General features: G+C 31.5%; 1 protein-coding gene across 1 annotated transcript; it reads right to left on the bottom strand.

Annotated features, from left to right (window-relative positions):
- Nucleotides 1-3,190: 3,190 nt before the first annotated feature.
- ifnlr1 (interferon lambda receptor 1) lies at nucleotides 3,191-15,788 on the bottom strand. Its single transcript, XM_052617847.1, has 7 exons — nucleotides 14,938-15,788; nucleotides 11,450-11,576; nucleotides 9,031-9,203; nucleotides 8,628-8,812; nucleotides 8,402-8,543; nucleotides 7,238-7,365; nucleotides 3,191-5,718 (listed from the first exon to the last, which is right to left on the bottom strand). Exons 1-7 carry the CDS (start codon nucleotides 14,978-14,980, stop codon nucleotides 5,020-5,022), a joined length of 1,497 nt encoding a protein of 498 aa, XP_052473807.1. The 5' UTR covers nucleotides 14,981-15,788; the 3' UTR covers nucleotides 3,191-5,019.
- Between the last annotated feature and the right edge of the window lie 4,148 nt (nucleotides 15,789-19,936).

Raw genomic sequence — 19,936 nt, forward strand, 5'->3', positions numbered from 1 at the left:
TATATTTTTTTTTTTTTTTAATTTTTTTAAATTTTTACAATTTAATTTTATTTCATGTTTATTTTATTGCGATGAATGATGATAATAATAATAATAAATTTTCTATTTTATTTAAATTCATGTTTATTTTATTGCAGGTAATAAATAAGTTATTTTTTTAGCTTTAGTTAAAGCATGCAATATTTTTATTATTTAATTTTCTTTTTATATTTAATTTTAAATAATTTCATTTTAGTTAATGTTTATTTTATTGCAATGAATGATTTTTTCATGTTTAGTATTAATTAATTATTAATTAATAAATAATAATAATAATAATTATTATTATTATTTTATTTAAATTCATGTTTATTTTATTTCAGGTAATAAATAAGTTTGAAGAAGACCTGAAAAGTAGTGCATGGAATAAAACAGAAGACTGTTATAGTTGCTTAAAGTGATTTTTGTTCTTTTGCAGTTTGACAGTTGTGGTCAATATTAACTTTTGCATGCAGCTGTTTTCTTTTTTTTCTTTCTATTAAATAGCGACTCAAAGATCACATTAAAATGCAAAAGCATAGGGAGAGAAAGAAAGTGTGTGTGTTAGTGTGTGTGCATCCAATTAACTCAAACGACGCATCTGTCAAGCTGTTTGGTGATACAGTGGGAAAGTGCACAGAAGAGGAGAAAACAAATCTGCCCACATGCTAATTAAACACGTTCTGCTAGTCCTACTTCTCCATGAGATGCAAACGTAGAATTGGTAGAATTGAGTCGGGTTTGGTTTGGCAGGTTAATATGATCTGGTTAACCCCAGCTGGTAGAAAACCATAATAAAAATCACCATTCTAAATCGATGGGCAATCAGTATCTGGATATGATGGATAATAATGGAAGAATGTTATGCACACTCATTTCCATTTGTAATTTTAATGAATCTGGCTTCTGGTGTCAGTCACTTCCAGCTATTCTTAGCTCTACAAAACTACATCCTTAGCTGCTTGAAATTGCAAACTGGTGTGTCTTTCCACAGAACTTAATGTATTAACTTTATTATGAACACACTGGTTTGTAATGCAGTCGGTTTTAACGTTTCCTACACGTTTACATTTTTTCAGCAGCTAATGAACCGGAGGTCTCACACATCCACAGAAAACAACTTGGTAATGATGTCATAAATGTTGCTGCATGCAATATATTAATATTTAATTATATTATAGACCAATTTTTTTGACATGGACTATACATACAGAACAGTCGGTAAGGTTTTTTCTGCTCACCAACTGCATTTATTTGATTAAAAAATTCAGTAGAAATTGTGAAATATTATTACAATTTACAATAACGATTTTATATTTGAATATATAGTAAACTGTAATTTATTTCTGTGATGCTCCGCTGTATTTCCAGCATCATTCCTCCAGTCTTCAGTGTCATGATCTTCAGAAATCATGAAAATATGATGATTTACTGCTCGAGAAACATTTTTGAATATTATCAATGTTAAAAATGGTTTATATATAAAAAAAAACATGTACAAAAAAATAAATAAAAATAAATAAATAAATCCAACCTTCATGAACGTGGTTTTGGCTAAAAAAAAAAAAAAAAAACACATTTTGAACTCATGCTCCTGTTAAATTGAATTATAACTCATTAAACAGAATTGAAATTAATTGCCAAGAAGAGAATAAAACAGAAGGCCAAACAAGCATTCATTAGTTAAAAACTGAAATTTAAAAGGCAGGATTAGACACATTAACAACAAGTTACCACGACCTAAAACAAACACCAAATTCATATTGAGCTGTGAAAATTAAAATATATCACATCTCATCTGTGTATTATTTAAGGAAGAAGATCATCTGATATTTCCAGCAGTCAGGACACAATCTGAATGAATTGCGGCTCAATATAAGAGAGAGTGGAGATAATGAACTGAGGACAGACATTATTAACGATTTACTGTTTTATAGCGTTCATATTACTACAACTTTTACTTCACTGTGAATCTTGTCTTGAAAAAACACAGAATAAAAACAAAAATTATATATATATATACACTGCCATTGAAAGTTTTGGCATAACTAAGATTTATTAATTCATATGGTCACCAAAGCTGCAGCAAAAATATTGAGAGAAAAAAACTGTAATATTGTAAAATATTACTGCAATGAAAAAGTAACAAATAAAAAATGAAATTCTATTTTATTGTATTGTAAAATATAATTTATTTCTGCGATCAAAATTGTATTTTCAGCATCATTCCTCCAGTCTTCAGTGTCACATGATCTTCAGAAATCATGAAAATATGATGCACACACACACACACACGCATATATATATATATATATATATATATACATAGTTTTTTTTTCGGAACCTGTGATACTTTTTTGATACATTGATAAAAAGTAAAGACAGTAAAGACTTATGATGTTACAAAATAATTTTATTTTAAGTAAATGCAATCATTTTATCAATAAAAAAATTCCTTAAAAATAAAATTCATGGTTTCATGGTTTTTAAGCAAAAATATTGTTCAGCACAACCTTTTTTCAACATTGATAATACTCAGAAATGTTTCTCGAGCAGTGAATCATCATATTTTCATGATTTCTGAAGATCATGTGACACTGAAGCCTGGAGGAATGATGCTGAAAATACAGCTGTGCATCACAGAAATAAATTACAAATAGAAAACACTTATTTTAAATTGTAGCAATATTCATAATATTACAGTCTTCTTTCTGTATTTTTAATCAAATAAATGTAGCCTCAATCAGCAGAAGTGACAAAAACACAAAAAATCTTACTGATCTCAATCTTTTGAACGACTGTGCATATGTCTTTCAGGTGAAAAGTGAACTGTTTTATCAACAGAGGAATGATTTTCTCACATGTGAAGGGTTTATGAGTGTGTGATGAAAATGACTCTGACCTTTGCATTGTTTGCTCTCTGTACAGTCGAAATCTGCTCTGCAAAAGAAGATATGTTTTGTGCAAAAGCATACATTTCTGTAACAAACCTTACTGTAGAGCACCAATATACAGTACTGTATTATCCACTAAATCCATCCACTGCTCATCGAATGTCCAACATGAAATGCACAGCACATCATTTAAATAACATAATGAAGTTGACATGTTTGAGGGTCAAACGTCTGTAAAACTTGCTGTAACTTGACTAGGGCTGTTGTTTTGACTCATCTTGCAATTTCTATGTTTATTTCCTCAATAACACAGAGCTGACAAACAGTGTTTCTGAGTTATTTCGCAGCACAGAACACACACTTCATCATAACTGGAGACTGTAAAATTCCCATAAAGCCTTTCAGACTGATTCCAAGGAACACGAGGGACTTTCTGGTGTGCAAATATATAATTCACGACTGTGGTCATTTCCAGCATTATGTTTAAGAGGTGCTTTTACAGAGACGCCTCACAGGTCTGTCACAGTGAAATAAAGTCAAGTGCTTCAGTGTTACAGTAAAAATGTATTTAAAAAGTCAGCATGAAATCAAATTGAACCTATAGTTTAATTTCTTATGCACTTCCCTTGCCTTACTATGAGTTATTCATTGCTGCATGCTTTTCAAACGAACAAACAAAAACAACACATTTCCAAAATTTATATGAATAAAAATGTAATGTAGCATTATATTTTTTCTCATTATGTTTACATGCAATCATTTTCAACAGTCAGAATCAATCAATCAATCAATCCAATGAATGAATGAATCCAATCTGATTTCAGATCCTAAACCTTCTGTTTATTTAAACCATAAACAATGCAATACTGGGATTTTCAATTGAGAAAACAGTAAAAATTACATGCCTATTATTATTTTTTTATTTCAGATCGTTATTTCAGATATACGCCCCCCCAATTAAGTCATCAATCAAATTATAAATAGATAAAGAAACGGTCAGAACAGCCTTTTCCTCTGAGAAATGCATCAGAAAATAAACTGGTGTTAAATGCCATTTCATGCTGACTTTCACATAATTCAGATTAGCGCAAAACACACCGTCAAATCAGAAAATTATATTGAAAATGCTAAAGTGGACTCATGCATTGTGTATTATAAATCATGCATTATACATGGATTTAATATTCAAATAAGTTAAAACATAGACATACAGAATGGCAGATATTTCAGTCAAAGAGCCAATATGAAAACATTCCTTTAGGGTCATGTCAACTCAAATGCTAAAATTATTTTTTTTTTTTCCTGTTGAAAGAAATACATTAATGTGAAATAAAGCAAAAATATTGCCATGGATGAATATTTACTAAGTAATCCTCTATTTTGTATTTGCATTTGGATTTTGACCAATGAAAATTTAACAAAAGTTTAACAATTTACTCATGGAGCCAAATTGAGGTCCACATATCTCTGGAATTGAACTATCAAGAGTCTTAAAAATGAAGATTACAAAAGAAACCTTTCTTAAGAACCAACATCTAAGAGGATATTAAGATATCTTTAATACTTCTTGAGTTACAGGCATGCAAACTTTGGAAAAAAAGCACAAAACGTGTTTTTCCACCATTTCCGAATGGTCCCCATTGGGATATAATGCAACAACAGTTGCTAAAGTCAACTGATTTTACTAACAGACCTACCAATATCTGTGTAAAAATAACATCATGATGCTGCCATCTGTCTAAAATCATTTTCCCCACCTGTAATTTGGCTCCAAATCTAATATAATGGATTGCTCGGTAAACATTCATCTGTGGCTTTAAATCTGTTGGCTTTCATAACTATTTATGTTTGTATTTCAGAAGAAATAAACAAAATCAAACATTTCAACAGGGGAATTTTCTGTAAACCTGAGAAAGTGTGAAACTATAGTGAAACTGTACACCTGAAGGTTTGTAAATACTCTCAAGCTTGCACCACTTCTTATGTAACGAGCTGGAGAAACCCAACAGAAGATCTTCAAACATCTCTTTGACTTGCATGAATGTGCTTAGATGAGCATTGGGAGGAAAAGACCTGTATCTCCACCATGCATCTGTCCAGAACCAACTCAGGGTTCCTCTTCATCTGTGAAGTCCTCATCCGGTTCAGCAGTGTCCTGCAGGTGGTCTGTCCTCCTAATATAAGTCCTTTGGTCTCGCTGTCCCTCCAGAGGAATCCCCGGGAGCCAGTTCTGCCGATAGTTTGACGTCACGACGTCAGGAACGTGCACAGGCCTGAAGGATGAGTTGTTCTGACCACGGTCAGATAGTAAAGGAGTTCGGTCTCCAGTGAAACCTTCTGAATCCTGGGAAGGTGCTGGAAAACTTTGACCAGTGTCACGCTGCAACAAACACTCATGAAACTGGAGCGCACCATTTTTAGCAGATCTAACTGGCACCACCAGTGTCCCGCTGCTGTTTTCAGTGTGCGCGATTAACAATGTCGAAACAGACTGTGGACCGCATGAATCCGAGCTGGTTTCATCCGTTGCATCTTCATTATTTCGGGCAGGAAAACACATGCTGTAGTGCACAGAAGACTCTCGGCTGTCCTGGACCGGGATGTCCGGTTGATTGCGTGTCCACTCGTGGTCACAGTGCTCCTGGGATGCATAAGAAGCCTCATTATCCAACATCTTTGATTTCCATGGTGCAAAAACAGCCTGTGGTTCAAGCTTCTCATCAAATCCGGACCACACTTCCACTTTAGATATGCAATCGCGGGGATCTAAACACAACACATGACTGCTTTCCTTTGGCAGGATCTGCTACAGAGAGAGGAGAGAGCTTCATCATTTAGTCTGTTAGGTGACAGGGTTTCTATATTTCCTATGTGTGTCATCTTCTTTGTGTTTAATTCGGTTTTTTCCAAAGTTTGAACTGAAACGCAGTCTATCAGATATTTAGAATAAATATTAAGTTAAGTTCTTGGGACACCAGTATATACTAGAAAAACTGAGACGTTTAATCACTTTCAACTGAGTTGATGAAAAGCTAATAATCATTTTAAAATAAAAGACATTAAAATAAAACATGTACTGAAAACCGTTCAAATGAATTAAAATTAAAATCTAAATAAAACACTTACTAAAATCAATTAAAATTAAAATTAATAATTTTAAAATAAAATAAATCGAAATAAAACACTTACTAAAATCAATTAAAATTACAATTAATCATTTAAAAATAAAATAAATCGAAATAAAACATTTTCTACAAATCATAAAATGTAAAATCTAAATAAATCGTTTAAAAACAATCAAAATAAAACACCTACAAAAATCAATTAAATCAGAATAATGTAAAATGAAAATAAAGTATTTTAAAATAAAATAATAATTAAAACCACTAATTTAAAAAATCAATTAAATCAAAAAAATATCAAATTATATATATATATATATATATATATATATATATATATATATATATATATATATATATCAATGCAATCATAACACTACAAACTAATTAAAACAAAATGTTAAACAACAACAAAAACAGTCATAACACTTACTAAAAACCAATTAAATAAAAAAAGTAAAATAAAATAAATAATTTTAAAACAAAACAAATCTAAATAAAGCTTGTTAACAATCAACTAAGCCCTAAAACAACTTAAATTATAAATAAATAAATAAATAAATAAATAAGTCAATGGTTAGTCAAAGTCATGTGACCATTAATCAACATCAGAGAACTTTGAACATGCAAATGTGTTGTTAAATTATTGAAATATTTACTCAGAGGATACTTCAAGTAAATATTGTAGGTTGAAGAGATTCAGCTGACAAAAACGTTTGGGAATCTGATTTATAAAGTTTGATTCCAGATTCCATGCATCTGAACCAGACAGAAGCAGAATTAAGTCATCAGACGAGGCGTAGTGTAAAAGTGAAAGACGTTTTGTCAGTGAAGTCAGATATTGACTTGATTAATCAACATGAGGTTACGCAAGAACACAAACTAAACATCAGCATGCATGATTTATCTTTACACATCACAAATGGATTTTTAAAAATATCTCAAATTCCAAAACAGAGTAAATAATCCATGAAAACGCTGAAGTGCTCCGAGGAAAATCCGTGACTGTTGATGTTTTTGCTTACCATAATCGACATGATAAACTCATTTTATGTTGCCAAGAGCAATGTGCAGATTTAAGGAGCTCAAGAGAAACGTGACGCTCCTGTCAAACAGGAATTGTCAGACGGGAGCAGATTCCAAGTATGTTTCCAAGAATGTTCACCTGGAATTTCCCAAAGCGAGTATGACACGATCACTTACCAGCGCTTTCGGCTTTTCAGCTTTTTGGCTTTTCAGCCACAGTTGGCAAAGCATGATGGGAAGGATGATCAGCAGCAGCAGAGCCAGCAGACCAGGCCATATTAATATATGAAACCAGGAATTAGGTGCTGAAAGACACGGAAATTACAGTCTGGGGTCATTTACAAAATCTTCTGCCAATCGTGTGCAATGCTGTGGACACACAGATTTTATTTAATTTGAGCAATTTTGTTTCAATTGCTATCAGTATTTTGCATTATACTTACTAGCCATTTATGTTAAAGAAAAGAAATACATACCTAAATAAATAAATAAATAAATAATAAAAAAAGAAATATATATATAAAAAAAAATAATTTATAAATTATTAAATTTTTGGCAATGGCAAATGATGCACATTTTCTGTTATATAATAGTAAACACTGTGAAATATGTATTCATGTATATAACTTTGTCTCAAATGGTATCATTATTTTGCATTATACTGGCTATTTATAAAAAAATAAAAAATAAAATCAGTCAATTAAGAAAGAAAGAAAAAATGAATGAGTGATTGAGTAAATAAATAAATAGTTGACAATTGTATTTAATTCACATTTTTTGTTACATAATAGTAAACACTGATATAGGTTATCATTTAATTTCAGCAATTTTGCCTCAATTGCTATGATTATTTTGCGTTATGTATACTTGCCATTTATAAAAAAATAATAAAACACAAAATAGATAAAAAATATCAAGGTTAAAAAATAATGAAAATTATTGAATAAAATCTAAATAAGCTAATTAAGAAAATTAATAAATGAACGAATCAAACAATCAATAAAATAAAATAAATAAATAAATTTAAAATGTATAAAACAAGTAAATAAATAAAATGAATGACTGAATAAATAAATAAATAAATGAATAGTTGCCAACAATATATAGTGCACATTTTTTTATGACATAATAGCAACAGAAACATTTTTTCTCATTGCATTCCATATATACGGGCCATTAGTGTCTTATTAAAATAAAATAAAAAATATGCACAAAAATGAATTAATAAATAAAACCATAAATGTGTGTAAATTGGATTTAATTATGTAAATAATGAAGGGAAACAATAAAACATAAATGAGGGGTGTTCAGATTCTACACGAGCACAAACTGTTGACTCACCCGAGACAGTCACACAAAAGAAGGTGTTTTCACTGGGACTGGATCGACCGGGGTGTGTGAGCGTATACATCACATCCCCACAGTACTGCTCGTCTGTTTCCACCAGCCAAATCAACACTGAGCGAGACGTGTCCTCATATACCTTCAGAAAGACATAACACAGACATTCAGTTAGAGCAACTACTAATGAGATGTATACTGCTGAAGGAGAATCAGGAATAATAACCTTTCCCGCCAATGATTCGGGATGTGTCAAGCGAACGGTGTACTTAACGGAGGGCCTCTGGAACCCTTTTCCCCAAAAGCTGATGTTCTCAATGGAGCGGCTCCAAGCGGTCATCTGCGGCAGAACCGTCACGTTCAGATGGGTTTGGTTTGACGTCACTGACAGCTGCGGTGCTGCTAAAGAGGCTGAAACAGATGCAGAGAGACAGATGAGACATGCACAACACACTTTTGACAAATCTTTACCAGCGACTCGCTTATTAAGTTGACTTTAGAGACTTTTGGAGGCGTTCACTGTTTTGTTTTCTTGCACAGACTGATCGCTTCGCTTCATAAGACCTCGATATATCAGCAGGGATTTATTCTGATATTTGAGCTGAAGAATGAAGTCCAGAATAACTTACTTTGCCAAAACGGCGTGAAGACCACCTCACCCAGACACTGTCCACTGGAGCTGACCTTGGCATGATATTTAGAGGTCACATCGCTCATCACATGGGTCATCACATCCGTCATGTCACAAGCAGGAGTGGAGATGTTCTGACACCACGTCACCGGTTCATACGGTTTCCCATAACTGCAAAAGAACAAAGACTCTATGAATCAGCATTTATTCAAAGCAGATTATAGTCACAGTGATCGCACACAGAAACTAACCAGACTAACCAGATTCTTACTATACTAGTTCTCCTGCTCTACATGTGGTGCAGTATATCATTACACTCACTGTTTACTGTGTGCATGAATCATATCATGTGTTACATCTGCAAATTCATTATCATCTTTGGAACAACTCATTAAGCCATAAATATAATGATACCTATATCAAGTCAAAGATGTTAGATGCAACATTTTGGTGGAATTACCTTAATCATGAGTTGTAATATGCAAAACAAATAAAATTATATATATATATATATATATATATATATATATATATATATATATATATATATATATATACAGTTAATTTGTATGAAATTAATATATTATATTAAGAAAATAAATATTTCCTAAAAATATAAAACAAACCAATACTGAGAAATTTAGATTTCATAATAGATGTAAAATATAGAAAAAAAAAAAAAAAAAAAAATATATATATATATATATATATATAATTTTATACATTTATATAATTGCTCTTGGTACAAATTCATTTTAAAATAAAGATTAAACTTAAAGTAAATATTATTTCTAGCAAAAATAACAACATCAAAAGAAAAACATAAATATACAAAATTAGAAACAAAACAAATGTATATACATTTATAAAATAAACTAAATAAATAATAAATAAAAATAATTATAACATGAATATTATTTATATAATTTTTGAAATAATCTATAAAATAAATAGTATACAATAAATAATATGTTATATAAATATTAACATAATTTTGTATTATATATATATATATATATATATATATATATATATATATATATATATATATATATATATATATATATATATATATATATATATAAAATTAGATTTTGTTTTGTTGTTTGTTAAATTCTATTTATATATTTAAATTGTTAAATATTTATATGAACTATTTTGCTGTAATAAACCATATGTACATGTATGTCCACACACTGTACTTCTGAATAACTGAGTGGAAACACAAAACAAAGAGCAGCTCAGCAGCTCCTAAACGAAGCGCTGGGAGGAGAAGGTTAAGAGGTTGGACTGATGTGGGATTATCTGGAGCTTCTGACGCTCTCTTCTCTCATCCCGTCATCCGTCTGTCTGCCACACTGACCCTCCCAGCATGCACTGCTGCTCCCTCCGTTCCCATCACATTTATTTCCCCCCATCAGTTTCTCTGTAAAGCGTGACTGTGACTGCTGCGGAAAGGGTTGGCAAGATTTCGCAGACGCAGCTTCTTCCTGCTGCTTTCTAATTGCAGTTCAGAGTTTGACAGACGGCTGACCACAGAGCGTCCTTCACCAAAGTCACGAGTCACAGACGTCACAGTGTTCTTCAGAAAACCCAAGGACTGAGAGGAAAACATTACACCCATGGCCAACTGGTTTATTGGATTTCTTTTTAAACGCTACTAATTAATTCAGATGGTTTTTATTTTTAATATAATGTAATGTGAACGGGCATAAGCATGACATTAGCATGAAAACAAACATAAACAAACAGGTGCTGGACGAATGGTACGATAGAAAATAAAGAGAAAGAAAATCAGAGGCAATGTACTGTTGAATGTGTTTGTTTCCTTTAACTTCAATGCTTTGTGTTTTTCTTACAATAAATTGCTCTCGTTAATCCAAAGGACCGTGTCAAAGCAATATAGTCATAGTTGTAGGAAAAGCAGTGAAAAAAGAAGAATTTATATTGCTGTTGCATACATTAAAATATGTATGCATTATTGTTGTTGTTATTATTATAATCTTTATTATTATTATTATTATTATTATTATTATGCATGCACACACACACACACACACACGCGCACGCACGCAACTCATATTTTAGTACATTTAATAATATATAAATATAACAAACAACACTAAATATAATATTAACATGATTAATGTTATACATGATATATATTTTTTTATTAATTAATATAAATTATTAATATTTTAACATTATACAGTGTATATACATATAAATACAAATGTAAATATTAACATACACATTTCTGATAATGTATTTATGAATCTCCTTCACTGTGCAATCTTACCTAGCATATAACAGCAAAATAATAAGCATGAGAGAGATCTGTACTGGACACATTTCCAAGAAAGGTGAAAGCAAAAGCAAAGGTCCAGTCATGTTTTTCTCTGGTCTCTGTCACTCACAGGTTGAACTGGACGCTGTAGAGAAGCGATCGACCCGGAACGTCAACAGGGTCCCAACGGAGAACGCTGAAGAAATTCCTGGACTCAAAATAAGCCTTCGTCCGATTACAACTCTGAGTCCAGCCACCTGCAGACCAGAGCAATAAAGAGATGTTTCTAGAGGTCTGTGAACATCATCCATTGTGTTGTGAAAATCAAAGTCGGCACACCACAACTCCAAAAGCAGAAACATATTTAATATTGTTGTCATCACAGGTGACATTTCGAGCCTAAGAGCTCTTCACAAGACCATCCAACCCGATCTCGCGGCAATTCGTACATAATTTACAAGGTGGCTTATTCCTACGAATTCGCACGACCACACTCGTACAATTTCATAAGATTTTTGCCAAATCGTACGTATTTTACGAGTTGCACAATTCGTATGAATTTGTACGAATGACCTACACCTAACCCCTCCCCTAAACCCAACCGTTAGACAAATCGTATAAAATCGTACGAGTAAGGTCGTACAAATTCTTACGAATAAGCCACCTCGTAAAATACGTACGAATTGGTCATGAGATAGCATTGGACCATCTTTATATAAATCAGCTAATGATGTTCTACAGTAAATGTCTTTTGTCAAAAACTGAAGTTTTAAAACTAACTTTGTCCCTCAAATCGTTTTTTGACGGAAAAACAATTGGGAGTTAACTGCTCAAAATGTTACAAATAAAGGAAATTAGTACTATTATTCAGCAAGGATGCATTAAATTGTTGACAAATACTGTTATTTTGTGCTATGTTCATCAAATTCTGAAAAATGTATGAGGTTTCCACACAAATATGAATCAGCACGACTGTTTTCAATATTAACAATACTCAGAAATGTTTCTTGTGCAGCTAATCAGTATATTCCAATGATTCTGAAGATCATGTGACACTGAAGACTGGACACTGAGCATACAATATATTAAAGTAGAAAATAGTCATTTTTAATTGTTATATTTCACAATATTGCTGTTTTACTGCATTTTTTGTTCAAATAAGCACAGCCTTGGTTAGAAATGTCTTTCAAAAACATTACAAAATCTTACTGACCCAGACTTATGTACATTAATTAGGCTAGTTTGTGCAAGTAAATGCATTTAATCTGGTTGGTAAAAGTTTTTAAAAGGATTGTTCTGTTCTGTAATTGCTGTTATGTGCTGCAGTTTCACCTTTAGGGCTACAACAGCCTGGCAGCCTTTAACAAAAATTAACCAAGGTTTTACTAAACTAACCACAGTTTACCACAGGTTTTCTAGTAAAACTGCAGTAATATTTGTAGTAAAACCAATAACAATAATAATACATTTTAGTTCTTCTGTAACACCAAGTTTTTCATGAGGTTAGACCCTCAAAAGTACACCTTTGTTTCTCATCTACCCTTAAAGAGTGCATACTTGTATGTTACTAATACGCTCCCTTTTATAAATAGAGAAGGTGCAGCAGTAAACAGCTAAAATACAATTTTAGTACATTTTATTTCTGATGGTGTACACAACAACCACAACAACAACGACATCAAAAAAGGCCTATGATATGTAAAATAAACAAATAACATGCTTTCAATTATAATAGTATACGTTTATTGTATAATTACTGATTTCATTCTTTTAATAATTTAAAAGATTAGTTTAGTTTAGAGATATCGGTATCGTTGAAGTATCGTTATCACTGAAATATCGGTATCGGTATCGGAAAATATCGGTATCGGTATTGCTAAAATATTGGTATGTGTATCGAGGAAATATCGGCATAGGTTAAATATCGGTATCGGTGAAATATCGGTATCGATGAAATATCGGTATCGGATCAACTTAAAACCACAGGTGATTATAACAAACAGTTAATTTGCTGAAATACACGGAACAGTTTTGACGCTATATATATTGATCGTTTATGTTGTTGCTAAGGGTGTTGCTCAGAAACATTGGGCTTTATCATGAATAAAGCATAGCTGTTGGCCAATCAAAGACAGAAGCTCCTCTGTTCAAGAACAATGGCGTTTTTGAGTTTCAAACGCTTGCTTCTTCAGATTACTGCTCGACATGCTACCAGAAGAGGAAACATACATACATACATATACATATATATATATATATTATAATTCTTTAAACCTCAGGGCTTTTTCAAACTTTCTTCTTAACCAACTTTCTGTTTCTAGTTGCAGCAGTTGATGGGCAGAATTTGACGAGCATCTGACAGCAAGATGATGATCCACGTGGTTCTCCATCGATCATGAGCCCGGATGAATAATTTCTGCACGTTTTAATTTTCCTTGAGCAAAACTGAACAGGAACGAATGAACGAACGGCTTCAGATACACCAGCAGGATTTTTCAGAAAGTTTTGCTCTTGAAAAGAGATTGTCCTCTACTGATGAACACTCTCAGCGATGTGAAGGAAATATGTCGTCAGGTGGAGTGTCATTTGATTATAAAAGGAAACAATGCATGGTGTAAACTGAAGTAGTTTAGACATGATCGTATGTAGTTCGGCCTGACGTGACACGCACAATTAAACAAGCAAACCACACACTGGCATTTTCTAGAATAGTTTTTTTTGTTTGTTTGTTTAGAGAAAAAGGTTTTCGCATGCAGAATATTCCTGACATTCAGCCACAAAATTAAATAAAATAATAATAATAAATAATAATAATAATAATAATAATAAAAATTAAAATATATATATTCTGTACATTATAATTTTTATAGTTTTTTCTCTTTGTGTTATTATTATTTTTAAATATGTCTATATATTTTATTATTTTTTATTTAAGTTTTTATTTTTAGTCATTAATATAATTTACAATTATTTTAGTCATGAAGTTAAACTATGTAAAAATGAGAAATGTTGCTAGCTGTTTTTATATTTAAAAATAAAATTACATTTTATTTATACTGACTGAAATTAGTTTTCTTTATTAGTTTTATTGTTTTAAATGTTTTAGTTAATCATAAGAACCTTAGCTGCTTGTCAGAAACACACAAGGAAAAACATATTTCACTGTAATATAGAAAATGTATAATAATAATAATGATAACTAAAAAATAAAATAAATTTTTTTATTTACATTCTTTTAATAAAAAAATATATATTAAAAAATAGACAATTAATAATAAATAAAAAAAATAAAGATATAAGAAATAAAAACTTTTAATACTTTTTAATATATATATATATATATATATATATATATATAGAGAGAGAGAGAGAGAGAGAGAGAGAGAGAGAGAGAGAGAGAGAGTTTCATAGTCAGTGAGAAAAATATTTTTGGCCTGTTTATTTTCTCAATTTAAAGAATAAACAAGGAAAAAGCTAATTTTATTGTCATTTTTAAAAAGCAAAACAAAATAAAAATAAATAAATACAATGTTTTAATAAAATGCTTTAATTAAAAGAATAATAAAACAAAAAAATAGAAATAATAATAAACAAACAAACAAAAAAATTATTACTCACCTGCAAAGTAGAGCACAAACATTGTAACTCTCAGAGGCCACATATTCAGAAGAGTAACAATATCTCCAACTGAGAAGCTCCAAATAAAGATCCGGTGATCAGAGACACAGTCCTCTCATTATTCACACAAGTCACTTTCTAGAAATCTCATATCCACGAATGAGAAAAATCCCATTGGCGTGCGTTGGGACATTCTTCTATTGCTGTAACTTGTGCAGTGACAGAGTCTGTCCCCGGTTGTGTCCATCTGCAGTCGGTCTGGAGGAAGATCTAGTGTTTCTCAGGTGTGCTGGTGAACTTGAGCGTCTTTTCAGCACCTTCCTGTTTTCTGCGGTTGGCCTCCACCCATTAGTGCCGTCTATAGAGGATCCTCACCACACACACACACACACACACACACACACACACACACACACACATCTCAGATTTCAGGTTTTATCTGTTGAAAAACTGAAACTGGAAGTGAAGAAGCTCTCAGAAAGGTGTGGGAGAACTGAAGCACGCCTTCGGACGGGACGTGAGTGGATTCAGATGGCATCTGCTGCACTATATTACCTGTACATAATTATTTTACAACACGTCATCACGTGGAACAGAGAGCCTAAAGCAAACAAACGCTGAACCTTCATTTCCACAGAAAGCACACATTACTTGGCTCCGATCATTTTGATCTCGGATTTTTATGAGCACTTGTTGGTCTAGCATTAATCATATTTCGATGTCTATCAGTGCACATGACTTTGTTATTTACACAAAAAAGAAGATGAACTAAAGTGAACACAGAGTTGGCGCAAACAGACCTGTTATTTAGTCTTCTAATAAACCTAGCAAAGCTTGAAATCACCCATTGACCTCCGAAAATCATTTATACTTATCATTGTATGACTTTCAGAACGCAGAGACACAAGAGAGCAAACTTGAAGTGCTAGAAACATTTGTGCTTGTTTCCAGTTATTTTAGTTATACTATATCTAGTATACACAGAATTTAAGCCTCTTATCGAATGCTTAAAGAAAAGGAAGATTTTACGACACTAAAACAATTAATTACCTCTATTCAAATTTTACAGAATGCAAAAAAGCCCCTCACTCATTGCTACAATGTAAAATAATTATTTCACTTTAGTTAAATTGCATAACAAAGTGTCACATGATTTTCAGAAATCATTTAAATATGCTGATTTTGAAGCTTACTTATGATAACAGTTCCTTTTATCAATGTTGAAATGTAAAAATGTACATTTAATAAAAAACATTTTTTTAGTTTTTTGCATTTAAATATGACAGTTAAGCACATTTGTTATACTTTTGTCATTTTTGAGCTTCTCATAGATTCTCATTGCTGTAATAATATGAAGCAGTTTTTACTTTAAACCTTTTTGAACACTTTGCAATTTAAGAGAACTCTGATTTCAAATAGAATTGTGTTGTTTTTTCCCCGTGTTGATTTTGGAGTGAAATATGATCTGCATGCTTTGTGTGATTCACTCCTCATACTATTTAGAGAAATTAGTAACTGTTAGCAGTTCATAAATGAGCTCAGGTTTCCGAATGAATCATGAATTCAGTCACCCATGATGTCATGATCATACTACTTCACCAACATCCTGGTGTTTGTCAAGCAATCACACGTTTCACTTTCCTTCGAACATCCCTACGGATAACGCATATCATTCCCACAATGCCCTTCAGGGCTGCAGAAGTGTCATTTGGGGACCGGTCTGCGGATGTGAGACGACTTCAAACTTCAGCCATAAATGAGCGAGACGCACCATGCATTATCAAACTCACACAGCTATAAGGCACAAGGTGTTCTTCGTCTCTGTGGAAGAAAGGAAACTAATTACAGCGCTCTGACAGCTGGATCGATAGCGTGCAGAGCCGGACGCTCGTATCCCATAGAAACAGAGATGTGGAGAAGAGACGAGGCTCTGTGATCATTAGAGGACAGGTTTGACCTCACAGTCTCATACACGCCAACCAGACCTGAACCACAGAGCACAGACAACCCACAGCATCAGTTTAACACGGAGATACTCGTTTTCATTTCATTTCATTTCATTTGAAATGTTACATTTAAATTTTTTATTTATTTATTTTTTATAATTTGATTTTAATTTTAATTTTAATTTTAATTTTAATTTTAATTTTAATTTTAATTTTTTTATTTTTATTTTAATTTTAATTTTAATTGTATTTTTTTATTTTTTTATTTTTTAATTTTTTTAATTTTAATTTTAATTTTAATTTTAATTTTAATTTTAATTTTAATTTGATCTATCTATCTATCTATCTATCTATCTATCTATCTACTCATTTAATCATTTAATTATTTAATTTAATTTTAAATTTTACTTTTAAAATTTGTATTTATCTATTTAATTTTAATTTTTATTTAATTTTTTTTTTATATTTAATTTAATTTTATTTTATTTAATTTTATTTTATTTATCCCTAAATTGAGGATTTATGTACGTGAGTTGCATATGAAATTTCATACATGATGCATATTTGTCAGTCATAAAATATTAAACAGATTAGATTTCTGCATTCCAAAAAAAAAATAAAAAAAAATAAAAAATCAATGGCATACTTTATTTGTATCTGTTTAATTTGATTAAATAATCATATTTACGAAATGCATTTATTCAAATTGCATAAATCTGTTTATTATAAAAACATTTACATTTATTCAATAAAAAATTATGAACATTGTTAAATAGCTTTGGAACAAGCAAAATTTAATTAGTTATGAATATGCAAATATGAGTTTACCAAAATCTCTTAGGAGTCTCTATTCAATCTCATTGCTGTTTTAGAGAAACACCAGAGATATCACTGAAATCTCGTCTGAAAGTTCATTTCCAGGAAGCTCAATCGTACTCGGATCGGTGCGGTCTCTGCCTGACGGATCAAATCACTGACCTTGAGAAACACCTTTCCAAATTCTATTTGCCGTGACATTTTCCTTAACTATTGATTACAGCGACGCCGAAACCATGTCGAATAACAACAGCTCCTGTTAGATGCAAAAAAGACAATTATCCGGGTGCTAAAAGACTTTGATATTGAAACACCACCGCTAAAGACAGGATGCACACGTTACATGCAAGACTGTGAAATCGTTACCCTTCAGGGTACGAGAAATGATCAAAATATGCAGAGAAACACTGCTTCAGATACTGTATGAACCACACAGAGAGGAGGAACAGTCTCGGGGAACTCAAAGCTTTTAAACTATGTCAAAATCTCACTGAACACAAAGAAGGAGCCCAGAAGCTGCAGAGGATCACAATCAAACACGACTCGCCTCAGAAGCTTTTTTCTACTTTCTGTAGAAACAATTGAATCCTCACAGTAACTTCTGTGTGCTGCGGCATACATATAGAGCTGGGCTGTGCATCAGATATGCATGATATATTTGCAATCATTTGTTGAGTTAAGTTACTCAAATTAAGTAACACTTTTAATTTCTTGATGCTTAAAATGTGCTTTATATCCCTAAAAACACATGCAAAGCATCACAAAAAAGAGATTTTAAATCACTTTATGCAACTCTGTTTCACAAAACAATAGTTCACGCTCAAGCTCAATAAAATAAAATAAAAATAAAATAAATAATTTAATAATTAAAATTAAAATTAAAATTAAAATTAAAATTAAATACCACCACAAACAGTGCAAACATAATAAATACATGAATTTGAGGTGCTTTTATTTGATAGTTTCTTCCTCCAAATAAATAACTACAGAAAAAAATGCAATGCAATTAAATGCAAAGCAATAAAATACTTTTTTTTAAATACCTCTTTTAGTTTTCTACAGAAAGTGTCGTAAATTTGAAGTTAGGGACTAACCATGGCACAAAAAATGAAACAAATTGTACAGATATTCAAAATCCAGGGGCAAAATATGACTTTCTAGCTAATATGAAGTTTAAATAAAAAAAAAAATCACATAAAAGCCTTCATATAAGGTCAAATTTGGCCCTGGGGAAGACTTTCAGTCACTTTATTGGGTATAACTATTTGCAAAATTAACTTCACCTTAATTTCAATTAACAGAGTTGTAGTTAACGATAATAACTTTGATAGTAAGTAAAATCTAGAATGCAAAATTTCAGCTTTATTTTAATTTAACAAAAATGTCTTAAAAAATGGAATGCAAAAATGTATACAAAAAATAGTTTTAGTTAAAGATAATCACCCTAATGGTGTGTTAAAAACTAGAATGGCAAATGTAATTTAAAAAAAAAAAAAAGAAAAAAAAAAGGCTGCCTTCAAGGTGTGTTTTACATATTGAATTAAGCAGCTATGATCCAGATTTTCACTGCATTATTGTTCTCCCATGTCCTCTGATGGAAAGCCTGCCATAACAGCTCATGTCTGACAACACGTCGAGTTGATCTGAAGCGTTGGACTGATGTTTTCTCCATGAAGACGCTCTGGTTGGACTTCACTGATGTTTGTGATAAATGAAGTCCTGCGGCTGTTTGTCCTGAGTTCATCTTGTCATTGTCTCTCAGCTCTACAGACACTGAACTCTCTGAAGACTGGAGATGCTGACACTGATGATGAATCGTGCATCTACTGCACATGCACGCATCAAATGCATTGCAGCGTTTCTCTATTGAGTCAGAAGCTCATACTGCAGTATTGAGATGTGATTGAGACTCACGACCGATAAATGACATGCATGCATTCAGCATCTTTTCATTGCATTGCACTGCGTTTCTTTTATTCTTTGTTTTATTATTATTTTTTGTTTTGCATTGCATTTCTTTTTATAAATAGAAAGAAATATCGTTTAGAAAGTTGTAAGAAACAAGGGGAAAAAGCAAACAGTAAAAAAAAAATTAAATAAAAGAAAGATTAAAAGAAATGCATTTGATTTTTTCATTGCATATCATTATTTTGTTTATTTTATTTTAACATTTTATTTTATTCTGCATTTTAAAACGATTTATTTCATGTTATTGTTTCCTTTAAATGTTTTTATTT

The sequence above is a fragment of the Carassius gibelio genome, chromosome A16 (assembly GCF_023724105.1).
Source record: "Carassius gibelio isolate Cgi1373 ecotype wild population from Czech Republic chromosome A16, carGib1.2-hapl.c, whole genome shotgun sequence".
Taxonomy (NCBI): domain Eukaryota; kingdom Metazoa; phylum Chordata; class Actinopteri; order Cypriniformes; family Cyprinidae; genus Carassius; species Carassius gibelio.